Source organism: Molossus molossus, unplaced genomic scaffold (genome assembly GCF_014108415.1).
Source record: "Molossus molossus isolate mMolMol1 unplaced genomic scaffold, mMolMol1.p scaffold_m16_p_17, whole genome shotgun sequence".
Classification (NCBI taxonomy): Eukaryota; Metazoa; Chordata; class Mammalia; order Chiroptera; family Molossidae; genus Molossus; species Molossus molossus.
This window is the reverse complement of record NW_023425352.1, coordinates 14,300,687-14,327,449: the sequence shown is the minus strand read 5'-3', so window position 1 is coordinate 14,327,449 and position 26,763 is coordinate 14,300,687. Positions and strand designations below refer to the sequence as shown.

General features: G+C 41.4%; 2 protein-coding genes across 10 annotated transcripts in view; one reads left to right on the top strand and one right to left on the bottom strand.

Moving 5' to 3' along the window:
• The window catches only part of ACSL5 (acyl-CoA synthetase long chain family member 5), a 49,221-nt gene extending 40,573 nt beyond the window's left edge, over positions 1 to 8,648 (top strand). For all 6 annotated transcript variants that reach the window (XM_036264534.1, XM_036264533.1, XM_036264531.1 and 3 more), the window contains 10 exons: positions 54 to 188; positions 701 to 796; positions 2,996 to 3,068; positions 3,324 to 3,412; positions 3,702 to 3,818; positions 5,833 to 5,976; positions 6,563 to 6,664; positions 7,104 to 7,175; positions 7,540 to 7,686; positions 8,383 to 8,648. In XM_036264534.1, coding sequence (XP_036120427.1) covers positions 54 to 188; positions 701 to 796; positions 2,996 to 3,068; positions 3,324 to 3,412; positions 3,702 to 3,818; positions 5,833 to 5,976; positions 6,563 to 6,664; positions 7,104 to 7,175; positions 7,540 to 7,680 — 969 coding nt within the window. In that variant the 3' untranslated portion in view covers positions 7,681 to 7,686; positions 8,383 to 8,648. The remainder of the gene's footprint in view (positions 1 to 53; positions 189 to 700; positions 797 to 2,995; positions 3,069 to 3,323; positions 3,413 to 3,701; positions 3,819 to 5,832; positions 5,977 to 6,562; positions 6,665 to 7,103; positions 7,176 to 7,539; positions 7,687 to 8,382) is intronic.
• A 1,262-nt stretch (positions 8,649 to 9,910) lies between these two features.
• On the bottom strand, positions 9,911 to 26,477 carry ZDHHC6 (zinc finger DHHC-type palmitoyltransferase 6). Of its 4 annotated transcripts, none has more exons than XM_036265498.1 (11): positions 26,129 to 26,477; positions 24,816 to 25,288; positions 23,296 to 23,387; positions 21,774 to 21,933; positions 20,197 to 20,358; positions 18,610 to 18,663; positions 14,166 to 14,333; positions 12,876 to 12,917; positions 11,764 to 11,909; positions 11,628 to 11,674; positions 9,911 to 10,510 (listed from the first exon to the last, which is right to left on the bottom strand). In XM_036265498.1, exons 2-11 carry the CDS (start codon positions 25,080 to 25,082, stop codon positions 10,407 to 10,409), a joined length of 1,242 nt encoding a protein of 413 aa, XP_036121391.1. In that variant the 5' UTR covers positions 25,083 to 25,288; positions 26,129 to 26,477; the 3' UTR covers positions 9,911 to 10,406. The 4 variants fall into 4 exon arrangements, with proteins under 4 accessions (XP_036121391.1, XP_036121390.1, XP_036121392.1 ...); XM_036265497.1 differs by having other exon boundaries at positions 26,247 to 26,477; XM_036265499.1 differs by having other exon boundaries at positions 25,079 to 25,288; positions 26,247 to 26,477.
• Between the last annotated feature and the right edge of the window lie 286 nt (positions 26,478 to 26,763).

Genomic DNA, 26,763 nt, shown 5'->3' with positions numbered 1-26,763 from the left:
GCTCATTGATGAGCCTTGGTGAGTATCTCTAATGGGGAGTTATCACCCCGCAGGTTCAAAATGAAGCCAAGACACCCTTGAAGAAGTTCTTGTTGAACTTGGCTATTTCCAGTAAATTCAGTGAAGTGAAAAGGGGTATCATCAGACGCGACAGTATCTGGGACCGACTCATCTTTAAAAAGATCCAGGTAGGTTGGGTGGGTCGTGGACAGAGCCAGGCAAATGTCTAGGCAGCCCACTGACTCAGCATACCTTGCTCTCCCTTGGACGGTCAAGCGTCTCTTTAACCGGAGATCCTTCTGCACTTTCGGTGCTCACTCACCATTTGCGATCTCTCTTGGACAACTTTGTCCCCAAAGGAAATTGGTCAAAATTCAGAAAATGGATTTTATTTAGGTCCTAGCACCCTTGCATATTTTTTTAGGGGGTCTGTTGAGATTATAAGTAATTCGAAGGGACCAAAAATACAAATTATATGAGGAAATTTAAAAAATGGAGATCTGGTCCCAGCTGAGGTGGTGACAATAATAGTTAACATTTTAAGCGCATTTTGACAATGCCAGGCCCTATTCTAAGTGCTTTGTAAATTACCAAGTTTTATTCTTATAACAGTGGGTAGGTCGTTCAACCTATTTCACAATGGAGGAAAATGAAGCCAAGGGAAGAGGCTTCAGCAGATGTTTCTGTTTCTACTGAACAGGACAACCTGGGCGGGAAGGTCCGCATTATGGTCACTGGAGCTGCCCCCATCTCCTCTTCCGTCTTGGAGTTCCTGCGGGCCGCATTGGGGTGTCCGGTAAGCCGAGCACCTCTGAAGACAGCTTATTTCACTGTTGTAACAAATAAGGTTCACTGCTTAAATAAAATGGAAAACACAACTGAAAAATACCAAAGAAACAGTCATCCAAAAACCTCAAAATCAGGAGAAAATATCCTTCTTGTCGCTTCTCATGCCTCTGTGTATAGGGACCTTTACATAAATGACATCAGGGCTCTAACATACTTGTTCAACAGTGTCCCATCAGCACGATTCCCTGTCAAATAAAAATCTACATTATTTAATGGTTTGGAATAGTTTGGTGAATGTACCTAAATAACTAGTCTCCTACTGATGGACATGAGTGGCTTACCATTTTTTTTTTCCCTGTTATAATTAATGGGATGATAAGGACACGTGTATAGTCTTTAGTATTTAATGCAATTATTGATTTGGGATAAAGCCCAGCAAGTGGGGACTATTGGGTCAAAGTATACATTTTAGGGTTTTTTAAACATGTTATTGTAGGTTATCTAACTTCCCTTCAGTAAGATCTTGTCATTTTTTTTATACATTCTTGCAAATAAATGATGCATGCGACCTTATTTTCCCATATTCTTGCCAGTGAAAGAGTTTGTCAGTATTTAAATCTTAACCCATCAGATACATGAAAAACCTTATTGGAGTTTGTTTCTTTAATTAACACAACATTTTTTTTTCTATCGCTTATTGGCATTTGTATTTCTTCCATAGATTACTCTATTACTGCCTTACAGAAAAATAGGCAAAGGATAATCAGGTTCTCTTTCACATTGCTCTAAGAGTTCTTCACATAGCAATAATACTTGTTTTCGTTGTGTTAGAAATAATTTTCTAGTCTCATCTTTTGCTTCATGTATGGCTATTTAAAAGTTTTAAATGTTTATGTAGCAGATGGATTAATATTTTCTATTTGTAGTTTTTGAATTGCTTAGACGGGACTCCCTAACCCATAGTATTCATAAGCCTGTTTTCATCCATATTTTCTGATCATCTTATGGTTTTCGGGGGTTTTTTTTCCAGTTAAATTTCTGCTCCATCTGGAATTGAGTACAAGGGCTTGGACATAGATATTGTCTTCTCCTACCTCCCCCCCCCCCCCAGTGGCTTACTAGTCTGTTCATTCGACCAACATGCAAAGCATGAACAGCCCTGGCCGGTTTGGCTCAGCGGTTAGAGCGTCCGCCTGCGGTCCGGAGAGACCCGGGTTCAGTTCCCGCTAGGGGCATGTACCTCGGTTGCAGTTTGTCCCCGGCCCTGGTTGGTCGTGTGGGTGGCAGCCACTCGATGTGTCCCTTTCACATCGATGTTTCCCTCTCTCTCTCTTCCTCTCTCTCCCTCCTACTCTGTCTGTACAAAAAATGGAAAAATGTCCTTGGGTGAGGATAAAAAAAAAAAAAAGCATGAACAAAACTGACAGCCTTATCCTCACAATGTCCCCTGTCTGTATAACCAACATCAAAAAAGATTGCGTGTGGATGCCAAGGGCAGAGGTCTTTTAGTCCTTCAAATGAGCACACCCTCTTGGCCATTCTTAATACTTTCCTCTCCCTCCGCCCCCCAAATTGACACAACAGAAGGTCCTGTTGTCACGCCCCTCCCAGAAATGCCTTCCTCTCCACCTTTATCAACTCCGCCCATTATAGGCCACGCCCCCATGCAGTAGCTAGTGCACCTGTTTCCTCCCACCAGCCTCTCTAGTCAAGATTATTCTCTATACCAAGGGTTGGCAAACTGCAGCACAGGCCAAAACCAGCCCTTTGCCTATTTTTTAGAAAAGTAAGAATTTAGTGGAACACAGCCATGTCTATTCACTCCACACTGTCTACTGCTGCTTTCTTGCTCCATTGGCAGAGTTAAGTCATTGAGACAGAGACCACATGGCTCACAAAACTAAAACAGTTACTCTCTGGTCCTGTACAGACAGAGTTGTCAACCCTTGTTCTACCCCACAGCTGGAGCTATTTCCCGTTAAAAGTGCTACCTTGGTTTCTTCAGAAGCGTTCTATTGCCCAGGTGCAAATCCGGTTGCCATAGGATTGCACATCACTTATTGAAAAACTCATTTTCATTTTCCCATTGACTTGAAATGCCACATTTCCCAAAGCACAGTATACGTTTCCATACTGTGGTCTATTTCTGGACCCTTTTGGTTTTCGAGTGAAGCCCCCATGGTAAAGCCCTTGTTTGGTTTCCCAGGTGTTTGAAGCTTATGGTCAAACAGAATGCACTGCTGGCTGTACATTAACATTACCTGGTGACTGGAGACCAGGTAGGTTCCCCACCTGCTGGGCAGGCGGTGCAGTGGTTGGGAGAGGGTTCTAGTTGAAATTGGACTTATGAATTTAGATAAACTGAGTGATTCGGATGAATGTGGCCAAAGCCAACTCAGGTTTGGGTCCAGGCCTTCCTATCTTGGCAGATGAACTTTCAGTCTTTATTTTTAGAGGCAATCCATAAGTATCCCTGAAATATGCCTGGTCACCGTGCTGTGGCTGCCCAGCTGATTCAGTGTGGTGTGTTCTAGGCCACGTTGGAGCCCCCCTGGCTTGCAATCACGTGAAGCTGGAAGATGTGCCAGACATGAACTACTTCTCAGTGAATGGCGAAGGAGAGGTGGGTAGGTGCACCCGGCAAGGTGATCATGGTGGGGATGTTTGTACCAAGAAGAGCACACAATTGTGAGCAGGCTTGGGTTTGACTCCTCTGAGATCTTGAGCAAGGAACTGAATGTTTCTGAACCTTGCTTTCCAATCCCCCACAACAGCGATTACAGTCGGGTGCTTTCACCCTGTGGCTGAAACCACCAAACGATTTAAGAATAGGAGCAGGTGTTTTGTAAAGTACCCAGGCTGGCAGTAGTGGCCTTTGCTTTTGTCACCACTTTGTACCATCCTATGAGCAGGTCTGCATCAAGGGCACCAACGTGTTCAAGGGATACCTGAAGGACCCGGAGAAGACAGCCGAAGCCCTCGACAGCAATGGCTGGCTTCACACAGGAGACATCGCTCGCTGGCTCCCGGTGGGTGTTTCTTCAAAGCTTCTGGGAGTCTATGCTGCTGAACTGGGGAGACCCATCTGCTTATCAACAAGCTGCGCAGAGAGGCCAGTGGGATGATCAGCTGAGTGGGCGTGACTCCCAGGACAAGGGAATACATTTGCTCACAGCCAAAGTAAAATTAGGAGGACTTTTCCAAGAAAGGGATGTAGTGGTCTGGGTTTTTTTTCTTTTTCTTTTATCTTTGTTTGCTTGTTTACTTTTCTTAAGGAAGAAGTTGTGATTTGATAACTCCATTTGCCTTTTATAAGTTTCCTAGGAATACGTTTCTTTCCACTTACTATGTAGAGACATGTCAAAACAAGGAAGCGAGATTTCTAAACTAGGCATGTGCGGCGGCTAGGTTTCCCCTCTCAGGGGCCTTTGCCACCGCTCTCTGCAATATACAGAAACATTTTTTTAAGCATAGCTTGCTAACAAACAATGATCACTAGTCTCTGTCGACCCCATCTGTTTTTCTAAGACGAGAGGAAATGATTGTGTAATTGTAATAGTTAGAAGCCCTGCAGATTTTCCAAGGTCCCCTCTCTGAAGTTTTTGTCAACAATATGCTGGGGGAGTGGCAAAGAACCAGATCTGAAACTCCTTTCTGGCTCAGTATTTTCAAGACGAAAGTGACATTCACAGAACGTTTGGCGAGAACTCCAAGAACATTGGTCCTGATGATACGTTTCATAGATTTGGGTCTAGTCATATCGTGCTAACATATCGTTTCTGTATAAGAGTTCTCTGCTCTAATAAGCATAGGATGTAGGCAATAGATGGGTCCCTAAACTAGAGTTATAAAGGGCCGACCCTTATTAATCACTTTCAGATAATATCTGTTAGGATAAATTGAGGGTTAATTTCTTGAGTCAGGCTTGTTGAAGGTTCTAGGGTTGGTTCAGTCTACTGCCCTACTTAGGGTGTGATCATGTGGATTGTATTTGCCGCTCATCCCAATTCTGCAATTCAAATCCCTAAGAACCTAAGCTCCTCAGACCAACTAGCTCAGGGAAATGAAGCTGCAAATGACCTCTGGTGGCTGGTCAGAGAGCCCTCCCCAGCCCTGCTTCTGTCCTAACAAGCACAGTTATTGACTTGCTTGATTAGCATTCGCTTAGTGGAACTGTTCAGCCTATTCCCAAATCTAATAGGAGGGATACAGAAAACAGAGTCAAGGAGAGAGAGAGATCTAACTTCTTCAGAATTCTTTTCTTTTAAAATATGTTTTCATTGTTATTTTTTAGAGAGAGAGGGAGAGATAGAAACATCAGTGTGAGAGCACGACATTGATCCGTTGCCTCCTGCACACCCCCTACTGGGGATCGAGCCCTGAACCCGGGCATGTGCCCTGACCAAGAATCAAACCAGTGATCTCTCTCAGTCCATGGGACAACACTCAACCACAGCCATATTGGCAGGACTTTTGTTTTTTAGAGAGAGAGAAAGGGAGAGAGAGATAGACACATCAATGTGAAAGAGAAACATCTTTTGGCTGCCTCCTGCATGCCCCCTCCTGGGGATCGAGCCTGTAACCGAGGCACGTGCTCTGACTGGGAATTTAACTGGGACATCTCAGTCCATGGGACGATGCTCAGTCCACTGACACTGGCCGGGCTCAAAATTCATAATAAAAGAACATTCCTTCCCTATTTCCAGGAGTTCTGGAAATGGAGTAATTGGAAATTTACGGCTGCAGAATTTCTTTAGTAGATGAGGTAGCCGGCCATTTCCACAACCCCGCAAGTCCTGGGACATTCTGTCAGGCTGCACAGTGGCTCTCCACGTAGACACTCACTATAGACAGGTTCTTGCTGGAAGGTGCTTCCCTCCCCTTTCCTCAAAGCCAAGAGTGAGAAAGAGTAAAGATGGCTCCAATGACTCAGGAGAAGTCAAGTTTAAAGAAGGACGATACCTGTGACTTCACTACTTTCTCCGCCGACACCCCTCACAGAGGGCTCAGAAGTACTTATGCCATCTTCTGTCTGTCACCTAGAATGGAACTCTGAAGATCGTTGACCGTAAAAAGAACATTTTCAAGCTGGCCCAAGGAGAATACATCGCTCCCGAGAAGATAGAAAACATCTACAGCAGGAGCAGACCAGTGCAGCAAGTTTTTGTGCACGGAGAAAGCTTACGGGTAACATGTTGTTTTAACAACAGCCATTTTCAAGCACAGACAGCTGATTCCAGTGGCCACAGAAAACCTATTTCGGTAGGGTGAGAAGGAGAAGGTATAAGCTTATAGAACTGAAGAACTAAAGCCCCATTTCATTGATAAGGCAATATCAATGAAAATATTTTTTTGAAACTATGATGGACTCTGTAGATACGGCAGTAGAATTGTTAAACAGTTATACTAATGAGTAGCTATTCTGTAAAAAGGATGCCCACGTTGAATTTAGTTCTCACTACAATAGAAGTCCTATAGACTGCACTTTAATTTAGCTTTTGGGGCGTGGTGGACGGCTGTTACGGACAGGCCAAGAGATCTTGAAGCCTAGCGTTGAACACCACTTGTATGTGATCAGCTGAATTCCAGTAGAACGTTTCTGTAATGGGAAAATGGGCCTAGCGTTCCCCGGGAGTTTGAAATTCCTGGTGAGGAAAGAGGAGGACACAGGTACCGCATCTGAGGTCTTGGGACATGTCTGTTTCAAAGACATGCTCTGCCTCCGGCAGCCCCGGGAGACAGCATTATCCGTTCTCACGCGGCTTCCTTTCAGTCATCCTTAGTCGCGGTGGTGGTTCCTGACCCGGAAGTGCTTCCTGCATTTGCAGCCAATCTCGGGGCTAAGGGCTCCCTTGAAGAGCTGTGCCAAAACCAAGTAAGTCTCACTTAGCAGAGCTTGATGCACACCCCCACCCCGGGGCCCATGATGGGAGGGGAGGCCCCACCAGCTCCGGCACCCTGGAAAAACAGGCCCATCCTGAATCCGTGGCAGGTGGCTGAACCCTAAATAGATGGACTGGTTTTATTAGATTGGAGGAGAGGATGGGGAGTTTATGTCCTTTGTGGGGGAAAATGATTAGAAAATAAAAAAAACATTTAAATGCCATTCAGAGAGAGAAAAACCCTTTGAAATTTAATTTGCCTTCTTTCCTTTGGGCACTATCAGGCATACGATGCACGGTACGGTACGTAATCCCACCTCCTGCTCCTATCCCGGCGAGCTTTGGCAGGAATTTTGAGTTGGTTCATGCCTAACCTCTCGTTTAGGCTCATTTTCAAACAGCCATGCTGTAAGTCCCGTTTTATATTCTTAGACCGTAAAGGAAGCCATTCTAGAAGACTTGCAGAAAATTGGGAAGGAAGGCGGCCTTAAGTCCTTTGAACAGGTATGTGTGACTGATGCGCTCCTGGTCCCGGAAGCCATGCTAGAAGTGCAGAAGCTGCATTTCTAAGGGGGTTTAAATGTAGTTTCCAAGGAATTGGCTTGAGTTTGTACTGTGAACCCGTTCCCTATACATGGCGGTGACCTTTCGTGATGATCTGTACAGTCCATTTTTGCTGTTCGTGTGAGAACGGGCATGTGTGACTGTTCTTTCTCTTTACCACTTCCTCAGCCTGCTTTTGTAAGCGGATGTATCCTTCAAGGTCTTCACATAGCACTGAGGAGGGCTCTGCGGGAAAGTCCGTATCACTGACAAAAGTGTGCATGCACACACGTGAACGCGTGTGCGTGTTCATCTTCTCTTCCAGGTCAAAAGCATCTATCTCCATCCAGAGCCCTTTTCCATTAACAATGGGCTTTTGACACCAACACTGAAAGCGAAGAGGGCAGAGCTTGCCAAGTACTTCCGGCTCCAAATCGACAGCCTGTATGAGACTATCCAGGAGTAGGTTCAGGTACTGACGGCTGGAGGGGCTTGGAGGAGCCCACCTTGTGGGAATATGAATGAAAAACTAACTTCTCGTTCTTTTTTTTGTCTTATCTCCTGTCTGTTCTACCTACTAATTTACAACTACAATTTGGGGGCTTTTAGAACAGCACCGAGAGACTTCTAACATGGAAACTCAGCTCTGTACTAAATAAATCTTAGCCTTCCCATCATAAATGTCGCTGACATGTAGGTTTCTGGGTTCCTTTTATCAACATACCTTTCTTCAAAGTCCATTAGTATTTTCTCTTCCTCATGATCTCCAACCTGCGTAAGTGACCACTAGTTCAAGGGCCAGAGACCCTTTTTGACTTCCTTCTGTTGCCCCAGCACTCAGGCTTCCCAGTGTTCAAGTTGAGACTTTTAAGTTATGAAAAGCTAGTTCGAATTCCTGTTTTCTAACACCACCAGACCTATACAATTTTCAAGTTTTAACCTTCACTACTGTTAATCGTATCTGTGAGACAGATTTCTTCTGTGTACTTATGTGTACACTGAAGTCTGTACACAGGGGAAGTTTGATCATACTGAAAATTTCCTTGCTTCTCTAGTCTGTCTTGACTTGGGAGAATGAAAAATTGGGTCTATGACATGTTGTCTGAAAAGAATGCTCCTCAAGTGTTATCTACAGTGACACCACTGGTGGTGAATCTGTTCCCTACAGTCCACTGCTGAGCTGGAAGCTGTGGGGAAGGAGCTGAAACAATGCCATGTCCCTCTCCAGTGAATGAAGCAAAGCACTGAGTAAAAGCCTCCTGAACTGGGAACAAAGACCTATGGGCAGCCTGAAGTCTGCACTGCAGGCTTATCTTCTGGGGAGGAACCGACTGACCTTTCCTCCAGCGAACTCTGTTCCTGCTCTGGCTTACCCCCGGACAACACGTGCTGCTTCCACTTGTAAATGTAAAATCTTTAAAATAATATACTATTGCAGATACTTACACTGTGTTGTGTGTTTCCTCACGGATGTGATGAAAATCAACCTCAGACAAGGACCACTTAACAATCACACGAACCAGCGGTTCTCAAACATGGCTACACATTAGGATTACCTGGGAATTTAAAAATATACTAACACTGGGTGTTACCCCAGGGATTTTGATTGGCATGGTCTGGGGCAAAGCCTAGGGACTAGAGTTTTTTAATGGTGCCCAGGTGATCCTAGTGTACAACCAAGTGTGATAACTATGAAAGAAAACTACTATACAGAGAGGACCAGGCCTTCTTACCCCACAGCTGTGAACACAAAGCAAGTATAGCTGAGCCCAAACCCAGGCGAGCCCGATTTGTTCTTCCTTTACTGTCGGGGTCATACTCTATTCAGTAATCTCGACAGTGTTCCTTTCTGGCCTCTAACTGGAATTAAGGAGATCATTCCTGGATGGTCTTTCTACATGTTCAGCCCAGGAAAATTGAAGAAATGTCTATTCTTCTGCCGCTGAAACAAAAGGGAAGGCAGGATGAGCTTACAGGCCCTGCCGTGGTCTAGCCCCACCATCTCCCTGACCTCTCCCACCTGTGGCTCATCCCACCTGGCCTGCACGGGCTGCCTCCCTGTTCCTCAAACATGCCAGGCACACTCCAGCCTGCAGTTCCGGTTGTCTGCCTAAAATACAGAAGTTCCCAGAGGCATATGACTTGTCCCCTCCCACCTGCCACCTTCACATACGTGACTCCATCTGACACATATTTCACTTGTCTACTTCCTCACCCCTCACTGGAATGGGGCAGAGTTATGTTTCATTAACCGCTGAATTCCCAAACACCCTTCCCTTACTGTTACTGTTATAAGCCCGACGCGAAAAGCTCAAGTTCCCTGCCTTGGAAAGAATTCAGACGGAAACAGGTGATTTCTGCCACTCCACTCCTGTGTTTAGACATGCCTGACTTTAAGAATAAGTCCACCAACATTCTTACCACCTGCATAAGCATCAGGTTTTGAAGAATCAATGTATGCGAGCATTTCGACATCACCAGGGTGAAAGTCTCCTAGAATGCTGTGATCTCAGTATGCCATTCACAGGGTTTATATATGGAGGCAACTACGTATGTCTTACAACTCACAATTAACAACTAAAAATGCCAATTTTGACAAGGTAATAGAACAGTTTTTCCATAAGGAACAAAGACAAATGTTTTCAGTCAGAAAAAAAAAAGAAAGATGCTTTAAGTAAAAACTATGATTTATAGAGAACATCCATTGATCTTTATTTGATTCGACAAAATAAGCATATTAAAAGACAAGTAACAAAATTTGGGCTTATATTGAATCTGACAAATTAAGTTCTACAGTGTCTAGAATATTACATAATAAACATCAACAGGGGGAAACAAGATAAAAGCATCACATGCAGATGCTCCTGGCAAAGGGGGAACTGGATCTGCAGGTGAGGTCCCTACTGTGCAGTGCATAAAAGATCCTAAGGAAAATGCAAGTGACTGACTTGGGTGAAGTGCTTTTCCTTTTGGGGTGAGAACGAGGTGGCAAAGAGGGGCAGGAATTCAAAGGCATATGCAGAATGGCTTCTCCATTTCAAAATGATCATAAAAATATTTAGATCGTGGCACTAGGGCACCTTTGAGAAAAAGAACACCTTAACCAGAGTAGGCTCATTGCATAATTCTTTAGTGATATGTAGAGTTTTCAAGTAATGGGGCGGACTTAAAGAGTAACTATTTTAATAGTGGCTATCTATTTTTCTTCTCACCCTCTGGGGCTTGATCTGTCTCAGCATCACAGGGACACTTTTCCACGCAGTTTCTAGGGAACCACCCTCTTATTCTTGAAACACCTGAGGGAGAAAATAAAATTTACATGAAATAGACAGATATACTGCAACATTACAGGGGCCCATTAAATCCTATACTCCAAATTAATAAGCTTTTAGCACTTTTTTCCCCCTTTACCGTCTTTTATAAGCAGTTTCAGTGGGAAAAAATAAGGCATTGAACTGTTTGCTCCTAACAAGCTAGAAGAAGGTATTTTCTCAATTCCATCATTTGAGAAAGGAGCTAATGTGGTTGGAAAAGCCCTTAAGTGGGCGAAGGGGAACTTCTCAATGTGGGTATTCCGTCACCCGTGTGTGGTCAGGAGCATGTGTTGGGTACTGTCACACTCCACTGATTTCAGGGAATTGTCTTCCTGTAACCTTTTTGAATTTCTTTTTTTAGACTTTTTGTAACATGTAAATTTCTTTATCAAGGTTGCCTACACTGTCATTTGGGGTTAAGTTACCATTAACCCAGTGTTTTTGACAGGTTAATCTTCACTTTTAAAAGGAACAATTTTAATGTGTGAATGTAGATTCATTAATGTTAACAAATGCAGCACTCTGGTATGTAGTGTAGAGAGTGAGAGAGGCTGTGTGTGTGTGTGTGTGTGTGCGCGTGTGGATGTGTGTGTGCGCGCGCACGTGGGGAGATATATGGGAATTAATTTCCACTTAATTTTGCTGTGAACCTAAAACTGCTATAAAAATAAAGTCTATTAAAAAAAAAAAAACAAAAAAGAGATAATCTATTAGGTTTTCTAATAACTTAACAGGAAAGTTCACTCAAAGCGGAAGCACATGGCCTAGGGCTTGGCACACGGGCTCTGGAGCCAGACCATGCGGGGTGAGCCCTGGCTCTACCTGTTTTCAGTGTGGCCTCTGCTTCGGTCCCCTCACCAATAAATGCCTACCGCAGAGGGCTGACTAGGGACAATACCACAGTGGAGCACTTATACGAGAGCCTTCACATGAGCCCCAGTGGTAGCCGTCATTTTTTAAAGACCTGATCCATGCCAGTGCTACGGAGAAGTTTCTTTTCGTTGATTAATGATGTGCTCTTCTCTTTAGTTCCCCAAAGCATGTGACACGTAATTGTTTACTGAAGTTATTCTTGTGAAATCCCCTTCCATTTTCATACCTTCTATAAAGGAATCATCAAGAATTTTGTCTCCATACAACCAATACCTGAAACAGTTAAAAGATTAAAATTATTTTTCTAGGCTAGATGCCAACTTTGTCATTGAAGAGGAAATGCAGCACCTCTGCCCACTCACCGTAAACCCCTTGTGGCTAAAACGAACTCCCCTTTCTGCAGCCTTATCCGAGGCTCTTCGGTGCAGGGGCTCGTGAAGAATGTTCTGATTCCTTTATTCAAAGGGCAGCAGGCACCACTGTAATCCTCTATTACTTTATACCGAACCTGTCATCAGAAGAACAATTTAACGTTTACCCATTATCAGCGGTTTGTTTTTTTTTAAGTTTAAATTTTAATTGTTAAAGGGAGGCCCAAACTATCAGGTGACAAGTCTGGCCCTCCCTGTTTGCTACCCACCCGGCTCCCTTATAGGAGACAACTGACGTTTCTCGTTCTCCAGGCTCTTCTCCCCCTTGATTGCGAGCACAGAGCTAAGAATTAAATTCTAGAGAGTGCTGTCCAGTGCAACTTCCTGCAATGATGGCAATGTTCTGTTTGTGGTATCCAGGGTGAGAGCCACCTGCCACATGTAGCTACTAAATTCTTCTAATGTGGCTGCTGCAACCAAGAAACTGACTGTTTAAATTTTATTTCATTTTAATTAACTTAAACGTAAGCAGCCACATGTGGCCAGTGGCCATCATATTACACAGTATAAGTGCAAAGATGGGTTTCATACTAACAAGCTATATTGAGGAAAATCATTTTTCTGTTGGCAATATAAATGGACAAAATCCCCTTTAAACCTCCAGGCCAAACTATTTATATTTTTATTATTATTATTTTTTTATCCTCACCCCAGGATATTTTTCTATTTATCTTCAGATAGAGTGGGAGGGAGGGTGGGAGAGAAACATCGATGTGAGACACATCAACTGGCCACCTCCTGCAAACCCCAACCAGGGCCCGGGAAGAACTGCAACGGAGGTATGCGCCCTTGACTGGAATCGAACTCGCAACCCATTGGTCTGTGGGCCAACACTCTAACTGCTAAGCCAAAGGCCAGGGCTAGGCCAAACTATTTAAATGAAAGAAAAAGTGAGTTGCATTAAATCTCAATAAAGATTTTAAGAAATATTACTTAATAAGAGCCAACAGTTAGCTTCTACTCAAAGGGAATTTTAAAAACTATATAAAATTATAGAGCCTGACCCCCACCTCCAATTAGTATCATTGCAAAGAATTACTTACACTTCTTACTCTTTTATCTTTTTTTTGTTCCAACTGTTCTATCTGGAAGACAAAAATTAAAAAGTCTTTTATCTCAATGTAGATAGCAGAGTGACATGACAAACTCCCAATTTTCCAGCATTTCAAACCACTGACAATTTAAAGGCCACACGTGGTGTTTGGCCTGGAGAGCAGGACCGATGACTAAGAACAGGAGCTGAACTAGGGCTTTCTCTCAGTGCTTTTCTCTGTCATTTCTTCATCTGCGTGCATTTACAGAGCACTTGCTGTGGCCCAGGGAGACATGCTCTCCCCTCATGGCGCAGGACCGGAGGTGGAGATGACTCGGAGGTTCAAGATTCTTTAGACATGGTAGGAAGCCCGCAAAACTCATCAACAGAGTCTCAACTCAAAGTCACCACTACGACTCACTTTTCTCCACTTATTCATAGATACAGTTGGGGAAACAAAGAGAGTACATAGTCTCTGTCCTAGAATCTGGTCAAGTAAAGTTAAAGATAAGGTACAAGAATTAAATGAACATATGAGACCTCATGTGCAACCACAGGCATATATGACTACGTGCCAAGTCCAGAGAAGTCTGGAACAGGTGTTAGACTAGGGAGGAGGTGGGACTGCAACTGGTCTTAGTAAATTCCAGTAGACAGGACACCACGAGAGAACGCTGTGGGCAAAGTCAGGTGCCAGTAGTGTGAGCGGTTCACTGAGCAGACTCAGCTGACTGAAAAGATGATTCCTGTCTGGAAGCAGCTGGAAGGTAGTTTTAGGGCCGATTTTATAAATCTCAGCTAAGGAATCAGGACTTTATCTCACAGGTATGGAGAGTTATGGAGAGAGGTAAATAAAATGAGAGGCATGATACCCAAGTGCTGAGATTATTAACTTAGATTCATTTTGCCACATACAGTCGTCCCTCGTTTGTCGCGGTTAATCCGTTCCAGACTCTAGCGGTAGCACCTGGCGTTGAAGGATTCCTGGGGTGCTCGAATACATAGGCCTACAGTCCATACGTACAGTAATTCTAATTTTAATTGTAATACAAGGGTGTATAATGGATTCAGACAACTGAGCGCATGCTGTATCATTTTCACTGTCTCAATCAACTTTTTAATGAAAATATTTGAAAAAAACCACAACAGAGTGAAGCCGTGAAAGTCAAAGCGTGAAGTGGCGAGGAATGACTACTGAAAAAAATTATTTATTTATTTTACTATAAAATGTCATCTGATTTAAGGGCAAGTAAGGGGAAGAAGGTGAGGCAAAGAGAAGACTATTTCAACAAATACTCACTGTTAAGCTGTACTGGTGACAGCCTTCTTTTACTGGCCACTCCAGGCCGTCTCCTTCTGGGACCCCTGACCAGGTAAACACCTGTTTAAAGTTCTTCCATCGACTTCCCATGTCATAAGGAAAAACAAAGACTTCATCTAGTTGATAATACTGAATTCGATCTTTAGCCTGTGGGTACCAAAGATGTAAATTGACAGAAGCCTTACATGGCTTTTAGTAATATACTATTGAGGACATTTATTCCTCAAATTTGTATCCTTAATTCCTCCTTGTTGTGATGCTAGTGTACACAGAAGAGCTAAATAAACTTATCACAATATTGGAAGAAGCTGACACACAACACCAACCTGACATGAGAACATTCAGATGTCTGATAGGGCTTACTTAGAAATAAGCATTCAAAAATGCATATTAAAAGTTAGTAACTTTATTCCATATATAAACAATTCTCAATGCTCCTGTTGTTCAGCAGAACAAAAGAATTCAGGTATAAAGCAGAGATGTCGACGAACAGCTTTAAGAGGCAGCGAGGGTTTACTCGGGATGGAGGAACTGTTCTGGGGGCACTAGAATGCAATGACTGTAGCCTGGTTGCAGTAACATCTGTGGGAACCGCCAGGAAAGGTGTTAACAAGGGAGTCATCATTTTATGAAAATTATTTTTTTTTAAAGCTAGTAGGTATATCCAGCTCTCCCTTCAGTTTTTTATACCATTAACATGTATATATACTTACCTTCATTTGCATTTATATGTACATTTTACACATATAAATACTTGAGTTGTATAAATTATATTCTAGGCATTTAAATTGTTAGCTTTAACTTAAGAAGACACTGGCTTAGAATCTTCTTAAGTTCCACTGACACCTAGTGGTATAAAGAGACATTATTTATTTCTACAATAAGTGAACACACGCAGTTGAAATTTGTTGTATAAGTTTCAGTGTCTGATAATTCTGACAAATTTCCTATAAACTTAATACAATCATTTATTTGAATATTTTACTTAGCAATAAAGCATCAGTTTTAAAATAATTCCTCAGTTTAGCATGGTACTTCATAAAGAGCCTTGGTCATGAGCAAAAAAATTGGTTAATCTAATGTTAATATATTATGCTAACTAGAAATAATACTTTAAAATATTTTATTATCGAGAGACAGTATTTTAAGGAAAAGCTTCTTGTAGATATTTAAAAGGTGATATTAATGCTAGTTCAATTAAAAGAATTATCAACCTGTAAAATGTATGAATTTACTGATTGTATAAATCTATGCCCATCAGATAGAAAAGGGTTATTTCTTTTCCCTTTTTATAAGCAACAGCTTCAAAATGGATAACAGTCTTACAGAAGAGATTTGGATTGTTAACAAAGAAGTGGTAAGGAGGAGAGTAGCTTACAGAAATGACGTGGCCTGGTCTCTACCTAAGAGAAGCACTTAATGAAGTTGGGGAGAGGGATTCTATCAATACTGTGTGTTATAGGGGACAGAGGTGTGTGACAGGTGCTATGGGAAAGCAACAGAAGTACTTAACCTTGCCTAGGGAGAGTCAAGGAAGGTTCCTTTGGACGGAATGGTGCCTAAAGCAAGTCTTGAGGAAGAAGAAATCAGGCAAAGAAACCAGGGGAGGAAAGTTCCAGGCAGAGGGAAGATGTGAAAAGATACAGAAATATAAGATGTATAAACAATGAGTTACTTGGTGTTAGTTGGTATGGAGTGTGAGATGGGTTGGGAGGGGTGGGAATTGCAGTTGAAGAAGCAAATACGGGAAGACATAAAATTTGGTTATGCATAAGATAAGGATCTTACACTTAAACCTGAACATCAATGGTTCTCAAAGCAAGCTTTGCACACCTCTTTTGAGTCCCTAAGACCTTTTCTTGGGTTCAACAAAGTCAAACAACTTTCATTATAATACTAGGATGTTATTTGCCTTTTTCATTGTATTGACATTTGCAATGGTGGGTAAAATTGCTGGCACCTTAAGCAGGAATCAAGACAGTGGCACCAGCCAGGCTGGTGTGACTCAGTGGTTGAGGTTGTCCTACGCACAAAGAGGTTGCCAGTTCGATTCCCAGTAAGGGCACAAGCCCAGGTTGCAGGCTCAATCCCCAGTGGGGGGCATGCAGGACGGAGCTGATTGATGTTTCTCTCCTACTGATGTTTCTCTCTCTCTCTCCTTCTCTCTAAAAATCAATAAAAACATAAGAAAAGAGACAGTAGCACTAAAATGTATTAGCAGTTATAGTCTTCACCACTACATACTCGTAGTTCAAAACAAAATAACCCCTGCACTGCCTCCCCAAAACATTTTTACAGAGAATGTCTTAGATAAAGCAATAAAATTATTATTTTTATTAAATCTCAACCTTCAAGTAGATGTTCTTTTAATATTCTGCGTGACAAAATGGGAAGTCCAGATGAAGCATGCTGAAGTGCTCGAGGAAAACACCTGTTTGAGCTGTGAGCTAACAAAAGCTGTAGAGCCAGCTTTTTTCATGTAATGATACTTTTACTTGAAAGAATGAGTAATGTAACAGACAAAGGTCATTCCAATTTCAGTATTAGGTGGACATTTTCTCAGAAATGAACAAAGTTGGGCTGGTATGGCAACAACTGAGCATTTGTTGCCAGTGAAAAAATTCAAGCTTTCAAGTAAAAATTAGAATTTTGGAAAATTTATATTCACCACTATGAACTTGACAGCTTCCCAATATTTAAAGATGTTTCCGTAAGATTGGTAGTGATATGAATGAATGCATCAACATTTGGGAAAGTCTGTATAACCCTGTAACCTGATTTCTTCCCAATGACCAATGTCTGATGTCCAAAAATCATGAATGGACAACAAATCCATCCAAGAGCAAGAGGGACTAGTGGATTTAGACGTCAAAGGCAAGAAGTTTACTGAGGTAGTTTCAGATCTCAGGTGCAACTAACCTTTTTTTTATCCTCACCCGAGGATATTTTTCTATTTTTTGTTCAGATAGAGTGGGAGGGAGAGAGACAAAGAGAGAGAGAAACATCAATGTGAAAGGGACATGTCGAGGGGCTGTCTTTTGCACGACCCAACCAGGGCCAGGGACAAACTGCAACCGAGGTATGAGCCCTTAGCAGGAACCGAACCCGGGTCTCTCTGGACCACAGGCCGACGCTCTAACTGCTGAGCCAAACTGGCCAGGGTGGTGCAACTAACCTTTTGAGAACTGTTGCTTGTCAAGTTTTAACATAGTATGATATATTCACTATTATCTAAAAGGCCTATTAAATGGTCCACCCTCTTCTACCTACTCATCTGTGTGAGGATGGATTTTCTTCATATACTTCAATCAAAGCAACACATCTCAACAGACTGAATGCGGGAGATGTGAAAATCCAACTGTCTTCTGTTAAGTCAGATAGTAGAGATTTGTGAAAATATAAATCAATGCCACTCTTCTCCCTATTTTTTTATTTTGGAAAATATAAATACTTTTTAAAAATATGCTATAATGGGTTTATTCTTATTATTTTTAAATGAAATAATAAATCTTCAAAAATTCTTCTCAGAAAATATGGCAAACATCAGTAGTTATAATATTCAGTAAAATCTCTTTAGTGTCCTTAATAATTTTTCAGACTATAAAAGGGTCCTGAGACCAAAAGTTTGAGAACTGTTGCTGTAAATTATACCAACTGGCTTCTTGGGGGCTAAATATGTCCCATAGGTGTGTTTTATTTGGCCCACAAAGGTTTTTTGTTTGTTTTTCATTTGCATTGCTTGCTAACATTTAAAAATGGAAAAAGAGATGTCATAGAAATCCAGATCTCTTCCGTTTCCTGAAAAATAATGAGAAACAACTTCATAATAATGGGAGTGCATTTCCCTGGAGTTACAATCAGCTTCACCTGTTAGGCAGCTCTGGTACACAGGTTGGCTCCTCACCAAGGGGACCTGCCTGGCCCCTGCAGGCAGCTGGGTAGACAACTCCTTCTACAGCGATGAGCCGTGGTGAGGCTCGGAGCATTTAAAGCAGGGAGCAGGGTAGTCGGATTTCTATTTGTACTAGAATTTCAATGGACAGTGTGAAGTCTGTACTGGAGGCTGTGAGGTCTACGGCAAGAGGAATGTTACAAGTCCTAAGTGATGTCTGAAACACGTAGGAAAACCTGACGGCACCTTGGTAGAAGTCCCTTTCCAAATGGGCTCCGTTCTCCTCTAGTCTAAGAGAATGGCCAAATGCTTTAACGTGTGGCTTAGGCCTCCTCAGCAACTCAGAGTGTATGAGCAGCATACTTCTGTGGGAATTACACTAAACCAGGAATGAATCAAAGTGTCTCCTATCTTTACCTTTTATGTGGCATGCAAATGACTTAAGGAAGCCATTTGGTAGCAAAATTTTCACTTCTAGGCATTTATTAATCAGTACTTTATTGATATTGAGAAAAACAAGAATTAACTTACCTTTTCTTCAATCCATGATTCAATAGAAGTCTGGTTTCTGAGAATTATTTTCATCTAAAGATTAAATAATAGAAAAATTGTATAAGGTAACTGTGGTTCATTTTAACATTATTACCTTCATACTAACCGTATGAGATAACGTTTATTGCTTCAATCCATAGATGAAGATACCAGGATGATAAAGGGTAAGTAACACAGTGTGGTACACCTGACTTGATTCTTAACCACTGTGCTACACTGCCTCTCCATAAAATAATTATATCAATCCATACGCAAATCTAAATATATTAATAAAATTTCACGTATTAAGGATTATCTTCTTAATAAGGTTTTCAGAGTAGTAATAAAACATTGGTATAATCCATTCAATTAGTACTTAAGTGTATTTTGCTATTAAAATCTCTTATCACTATTTTAATTAACCTTAAATCTATGCTTAGTCTATTTAGTACAAGTGACTCATTTCAGTCAACCTAGTTATTTTGCTTGACTTAAAAATTGAATATATTCAGTCCAAATTCTATTTGATTTTCCTACATACAACTAATTCCATTTACGTAGGTTTTCACACCACAGAATTTTAGTTTATTTCTAATATGATTTTTAACTATAGGCATGGGGAAAAATAATCAAAGAATTTGATCCCAGGTTAGTAGAAAAAAAAAGGTTTCCTTAAAGTCTGGCTGTGACTCCAGAGACAGTTTGGTGCAGTCAAAACAACCCTGGACTAAGAGTCCTCATCATATGCCAAGGGCCTTGCACAATACCTGGCCCATGGTGAGCCTCAATGAATGAATAAACTAATTAAGTGAATTAAATAAGTTTTAAAAACTGTTTTGTGATCCCTTCGGGGGCACATCCTCCTTTTCTGTGTTCTCATCGTACTTTGTACATAAATCTACAATAAACACGTGACCATGTTTTAGTTAACTGTTTACTACTAATTCTGAGTTAAGGACCCTCTTCATTTTCATTATTGTAGCCTTAGAAATGAGCAGAGTAATTCATCAAACAGTAGGCATTAAATACCACCTACATCATAGGGTTGTTATTGAGATTAAATGAGCTAACATGTGTAAAGTGCCTAAAACAGTGTCTTGCATGTAGTAACTGCTCAATGAATGTTAGCTATATTACTATGACAGTGATTAAATATATGCTATTATAAAATAACATTAATAATTATGTTTACTAAATATATGAATAAATAATCCTAGGTAAATCACTTAAACTTTCTGTGCCTCAATTATTTATCTATAAAGAAGGGAAAATAACACTCATCTTCAACCTCTTTTCGGGTTGATGTGAAGATCAACAGACTATAAATACGAGAGGGGCTTTCTCAATTATAAAGTGCTATTTAACTCCAAGTTAACAGTTTAAAAAGTCAATCAATTACCTAGAAATGGCAAAGCTACTCCAAAAGTATCTGACTAGTACAGAAGATTAAATTAGCTACCTAGATGGAGCAAGTAACAATAATTCCCATTTCAAACTGCATACTTAAATGCAACCTTTATCTCTGTCTCATTACAAGCAGCCTCAATAACTTGACAGCTGTCAGCCAGAAGTGGCCGAGGAGCTTACCTGGATAAAAAACAACATCCCAACGGCTATGGTTGTTCCTAAAGCTAATCCCAAGGCAAACAAGGTGGCAGCAAATGCAGCTAATCCAAACGGAATAATAGGAAGAGGATCTCTCCGGGCTGCACTCATATCGACCTTTACCGTGTTCCACCCAAAGGAGAGCTATAAACAACAACACATTAGCAGAACACGGTGTTATGAGGGGTTAGGTTCCACTGTAACAATTAAAACTTGATTACAAGATTGACAAATGATAACTAGAAGTTGTGGCCAAAGCAAACATAGCTGTTATCTAATTAGCACTGTGGCTTGATATCATTCTTATTCTCAAATGTTACTTTTTTGGTTGTTTTTATTGCATCCTCAGAAGGTGACAGGCATTCCCCACAAACACTAATATGCATTTACAACACTAATCTAAATTAACCAATTTAGACACTAGTCCAAGTTGTAACTGTGTCTCCCTCTCCTCCTTGCTCCTCTATATCTACAGTACTCTTTCACAGCAACAAATATAGCCTAGGGTTCCATTGTTTCTTCCCTCGTGTTCCACGACCAGAGGTTAAAAACCAGCAAAATGCAGGCCAATTGTGGCCTGCAGATGTGTACTACATGGCCTGCAAAATGTTTTAAAATATTTAGTTAGGTACCAACATTTAAAAATCAGGAGATTTCACATTTTAAAAATCAGACTTGTTTTCTTGAAAAAATCACTGGGCTGGATTCCCAAACACCAAGAGCTGGCTGAAATTGAACGTGAAGTCCTTTCTGAGACAAGCATGTGTGCTCCAATGCCAGTTCCATGAGGGTTGTGCCCTCATTCACCTTGCAGGCCTCTTTAGGGTCTTGAATTTGTGACCCCTGAATTTTATCTCCTGACTACCTGCCCATAAACTGACTCAAGCTGCCACAGGGTATTTTAGCACTGTGCCTGTTCCATGAGCCACCTTCCAGGCACTGGAGTTAGAAATGAACAAAAGAGTTACAACCTATCATCTGCACTGGATGGAAAAGAAAAACTCTCATATTGTCTTTTTCTTCTTGCTCTTCTTTTCTCCCTCTCGTTACTCTTAACATAGCTATCAAGTTTAAAATTTAATAAACTACACATACAGCCCTGCCACCAAAAATGTGACAGGTTCAATTCCCAGTGAGGGCACATACCCAGGTTTCAGGTTCGATCCCCAGTCGGGGCATGTATGGGAGGCAACTGATGTTTCTCTCTCACATCAATGTTTCTGTTTTTCTCTCTCCTTCCTCTCTCTGGAAAAACTCAACTCAACACAACATAACACTACATTAAACTAACTAAACTAAAAATAAGTAAATTATAAATATAGTACTAAAATAGTGAGCAATTCAACTGGAGCTAGGAAGGTGAGTTGCCAGAGCAAAATAATCTTTCTTTGTCTTAAAAATTAAGTTTTAATGCTTTTAAAAAGGGAATCCATTTAGGGGTAAAGAAAAGTTCTGTTTCCCCACCTAAATCATAGAAAGTATATTTCCAAAAAAGACTTCCTAAATAACCTCGATAACTACCATTTAATCTGGCTCAAATGACCTACATTTTCACTTACCCGGTTATAAAGCTGTGTATACATCGTCATAACAAAAATGAAGGCAGCATGAATACAACCCAATGGTGCTAACAAGAGAAACAGTGTGAAGGAAGCATGATTTTGGTAACCACAACAGTTGTTGATCCAAGGACAGTGATGGTCCATCTTCAGCACACACCTAACAAGAAACATTTACATAAAATATGAGGCAGGCAATCCTGTCTACTTTAAATAACTTTGGTCTTCAAAAGAGCAAGCAGCCCTGGCTGGATGGCTCAGTTGGTTGGAGCATCGTCTTGTACACCAAAAAGGTTGTGGGTTTGAACCTGGTAGAGGCACGTATGGGAGGCAACCATGTTTCTCTCTCTCTCCCCCTCCCTCTCTCTCTAAAATCAATAAAAACATATACTTGGGTGAGGATTAAGAAAAAGACCAAGCAAATAGAAAGCCAGCATGTTCATGACTCAAAGAGCAGAATTACAATTCATGAAACAGAAAGAAATATCTTTATGAGCTTTTAAACAACTCTGAACAGTTACTTCTTTTAAATTCTGAACAGCATAAGAAAGGGCAGGCTTTGTAACAGCCCTGAGGAAAAGATGTCTGCTCCCTGTGAGTTTGTTTAAAGAAGTTGGGAGGCCCTCTGAGAGGTTCATTATGAAGAAAGGAGCATGGTTCCTAGTTTTCCTCTGGCTCTGAAATGCAGTGACTGAAATGGGGTACAACAGAGACTCAACAAAATCACATATAAATTTCCACTGGGGTTGATGGCACCCAGGAGACACTTGTAACTTCCTTCCTGCCTGCCCTCATCCTTGAGAAGAGGAATCTCTGAGCTAAGCAAGCAACTACTGAATATAAGATGTGGTGTGATAAGTGAAGTCTTACTGGCTTCCTTCCCGTTGTTGCTGGAAGAAAATCTGGTCTCAAGCCAACTGTATTTGCCTCCATGGTTCCCCTCAACCTCAATATCCTCATCAGAAAGCTCTTATTAATAAGTGGATACGGCTGTTCATTTTTAAAGGCTCTAGCTTATCTCACATTTTTATAGTGTTTCAGTTTTCTTCCCATTAAGTTTTTATATTAAACACTGTGATAATAGGAACCTGGATACATTTATTAGATTTGTATAAAGTGTAAATGTTCGTCAACTACTGGAAACAGCAGCTCTCTTCCATCATCAGACTCAGAACAGTTCAAAAGCTAGTTGAGAGGACAGTCAACCAGCACAGCTCATTGTGATCTATGGAAACAACTGGAAGGTTTAACTTTCTATTGTGCTCTTGGCAGGGCAAGAAGCAAAGTCAAGCTCCATTTTTCTAGAAAAATCTTTTCACATATAACAAAAGAGATGAATTTATTATCAGAATTGATAATTTAAGATAATATGGAGATTATGGGCATAAGTATTTTGACTATATATTTTTTTTATATAATAGCCACCTTGCAGAGAATAGAACTAGGATTGATGTGGCAGAAAGAACAAAAGATCAGTCGTCAAGCTGATCAGTCCCCAGTGAATGGCAAAGACAGACAGTACCTGTTACACTTTCGGCAGTGATGTGACCGCGGTGCCTTGTATGCTTGGCAGACTTGACAGTACTGGAGGTACCTGCTATCCTGAGAATTTTCCTTAGCAGCAAAATATGAAAAAAAAAATACATCAGATAACTGATTCTAAATAATAACCAGACTCATGAATAAATGCTTTCCCATGGTTTAATTTTCTCTTATGGGGGGATGGGGGAAGGGTGAAATCTTAACTTATACTTCCAGCCCTTTTATTTGAGCTAAAATATTTTTAAGTAAAAAATTTCTGGTAACAGCAGCATCACTTTCCTAGATAACCAGACTTCATTTTTAATTTCTATTCCCTATATGCAACCCTAATCCATTGTCATTGAGGATAGCTGGCTGCACTTATCCAAAATCTTAGTAGGATGGGAGAAGTTCAGAAAAAAAGGTAGCTGACAACTTGGCAGATATTTAGAGTAAGGATTCAAACATCAGAGTTGATACTCAATAATATTCCTACAATAGGACTGACTATGTCAGAGCTCTGCTTGAAAACCTCTGGTAACTCTCTACAGCCTAACAACTGCTCATGTATTTGAGGCCATTATCTGCCTTTGTTTCAGCCTTATTTGCACTACATAATCTGTCCATTGTTTCTGAATACATACTCCCACAATTCTCTCAACCTGAAATGCCATCTTCCCATCTCCTTTGGAAATTCCCACTCCTCCATAGTTCCCCAGATGAAAATGATCAGTTCCTTCTAACTTCGCCAGCACTCATCACATTCTACTCTATAGTTATCTGAGAAAGTGCCTTGGTTTCTCTCCTCAGTTACAAGATTTTTCAGAATATGAATTGTGTCTTACCCACTTCTTTATTTACTTCAAATATTACACTAGTATTTTGTCACTTTTAACATACTTAAGAATTATCTGGGGATTTCATTATATGCAGATTTTGACTCAGTAGGTCTGGAGTGGAGCTCAAGATTCTCCATTTCTAACAAGCTACCAGGTGATGTGCCTCAACAAGGAATGAAGAAACTCCTAAGCATAAACTTTTTAACACATTTTGAGACATAAACTGGTTCATACTGTACTTCCCGATTTTCACTGCATTGATTTAAAATTTTCCGATTTAAACAAACAGTTTCTAAAGATTTTCTCAATTCTAAAGATGTTAATGTATTATATGTAAAAAGATTCTAGAACCAAACTGCATTGTGAAACTATAAGGTGTGTGATATGCAGTGTTTCCTAAACTTACGACGATGCTCACCATCAACCCTCCAACTTTTTTTTTTAATGCCAGCCAAGTACTGAATGAAATTGCTTTGGGAAATACTCATTTAAATCAATATTTTTAAACAGGCATGAAATAAATAATTTGAGCTTTAAATGACCAGTAATTACAATATACTTAGTCTCTACCAAGGTAAAAAGCAGTCAGTGTTTGATATTATTGGTTAGAAGGTAACGCAAAAACTAAATTACCATTAGATTATCATTAGAGTTCATCATCTAAAGGCGATCTTTTTCTTACCGGTTTCCACCCCAGAGGGACAAAGCCAGGACCAACAAACATGGCATTGAAGTAATTATAAAGAATCATGACAGTCCAATTTATCAACATGATGAAATTCACACTTCCTCCAGTTGTATGTAAGGGCCAATACCACAACACAGAGTCAATCATAGCCATTGTAGAACATATTGCTATAACACCAAGGGCTATAATGGGACCCCAGTGACACAGTCTCTTTAATTCTTGGAGATTTTCAAACTTGATAACTGAGCAGAATGTACCCATTTTGGTGAGGAAGAATGTCTTCCTATCTTTAAAGCATTATAGATTTCCTTTTTTTGTGCACATATATCCATGTGCCACAAGTCAATGTGTGTTCCTTAATTGTCATGTCTTCAAGTTGTGCGATGTTAATGCAGATTATGCCATTGTCACTGTTACACACTCAGAGCTCATTATCTGAACCAGGAGAATCCAGTTTGAAGCCCAATCTAAAAAAAAACAAAATGAGATAGTTCAGTAAAATTTTTATTACACACTATACTTAACTCAAATAACCACCTAAACAAAAGCATCTCACAAATGCCCTACCATGGGGTGATAGCTTGTCAAATGCCAACCCCCCCCCCAAAAAAAACCCACCTATTTTTATCTTACCCCAAATTGGGTTCCAGTCTAAATAGCATGTAAACTGGACACATGATTGTCTGGGGGCTGTGACTCTTCAACATTTAGCAAATGGTTTGAGGAGACAAAGAATTTTAGAGCCGGGAAGCAGGACTTTAGAGTCGATCTAATCCAGCTATCTTGTTCATAGAAAAGAAAGTGGCTTGGAGAGGCTACGTGATTAGATCAAGGACAAATAACAGCTGAACCAAGTCATCCAACGCCCTTTACGGAGTTCTAATCTACCTCGTACCCAGTCTCGAATTAAGTCAGGTATGAGCCCGACATGGTCTACATTATTTGTCTGCGGTTGCCCCCAAAACACCAACGTAAGGATCTACTTGGGCCAAAGGAAAGGAAGCGAGAGAGGGAAAGCAAAGACAAATGTAAGCAGAGGAGAGACGGAGGTGTGTGTGAAATCACGTCTGCAGCCAGATATGAAAAAAGAACGTGAATCAGAATATTTCAGAAGAAAAGGGGAGGAAGTTCCCCGCCGCAGAGCGCGCCGGGAAGACTCGCAGACGGGTATGCCCGATGAAACTGCAGCGGGCCGAGGGAAGACGATCCGAGACACAGGGTAACCAAGACTTCCACGCAACGGATGCCGCTGCCCCTGCCTCCGTTTCCCGCCCGCGTCATGGAGTAGAGCTTTTAGAAATCCTCACTCAGGAGAGGAACATCCTGGGAAACGTGGGTGGTCCCAAAGCACTGGCGATTCTGGCCTCCCTCGGGTGGGGTGGTGACCGCCAAAATCATGGTTACATCTCCAGCCTCGTCTCCCACCTCTGTCTGGTCCTGGGTGCCCGCTCCTCCGCCATCGCATTTCCGGGGCGGCCTGGGCTCACCCGGAACGGGTTTTCTCCTTCTCGGGTAACTCAATCATGGGTCCCTCAGTCCAGAACAAGGTGAAAGCAAATCCTGGTTGCTAGAGGCTGGGGTGCGGGAGCGACACCACGCGCGGGTCTCGCCGCCAGCGATCTGGCCGCCGTTCTCCCGCTCACGCCCGGCGCGCAGTCTCCGTGACGGCCACTTCCGGAAAGTTCGCCGCATCAAACTTCCCCCCGGAAGCCAGCTCCTGTGACCTGTAGCTTGGAGAGCTGGACCCGCTTTCTAGAACGTGGAGGGGTTAAAAAAAATCTTTCAGTGGCCCCTTAGGAAACGAATATTTTGAGGGGCTTTTAGGAGCACTAAAGTGCTTTTCCTTGGAGAATTTGTTGATTTTGAAGCCTGAGAGGAAAGTAAAAAGCATACGCAACCCGATTTCCGGGGGACAGAGATTGCGGCGGACAACAAGGAAGCG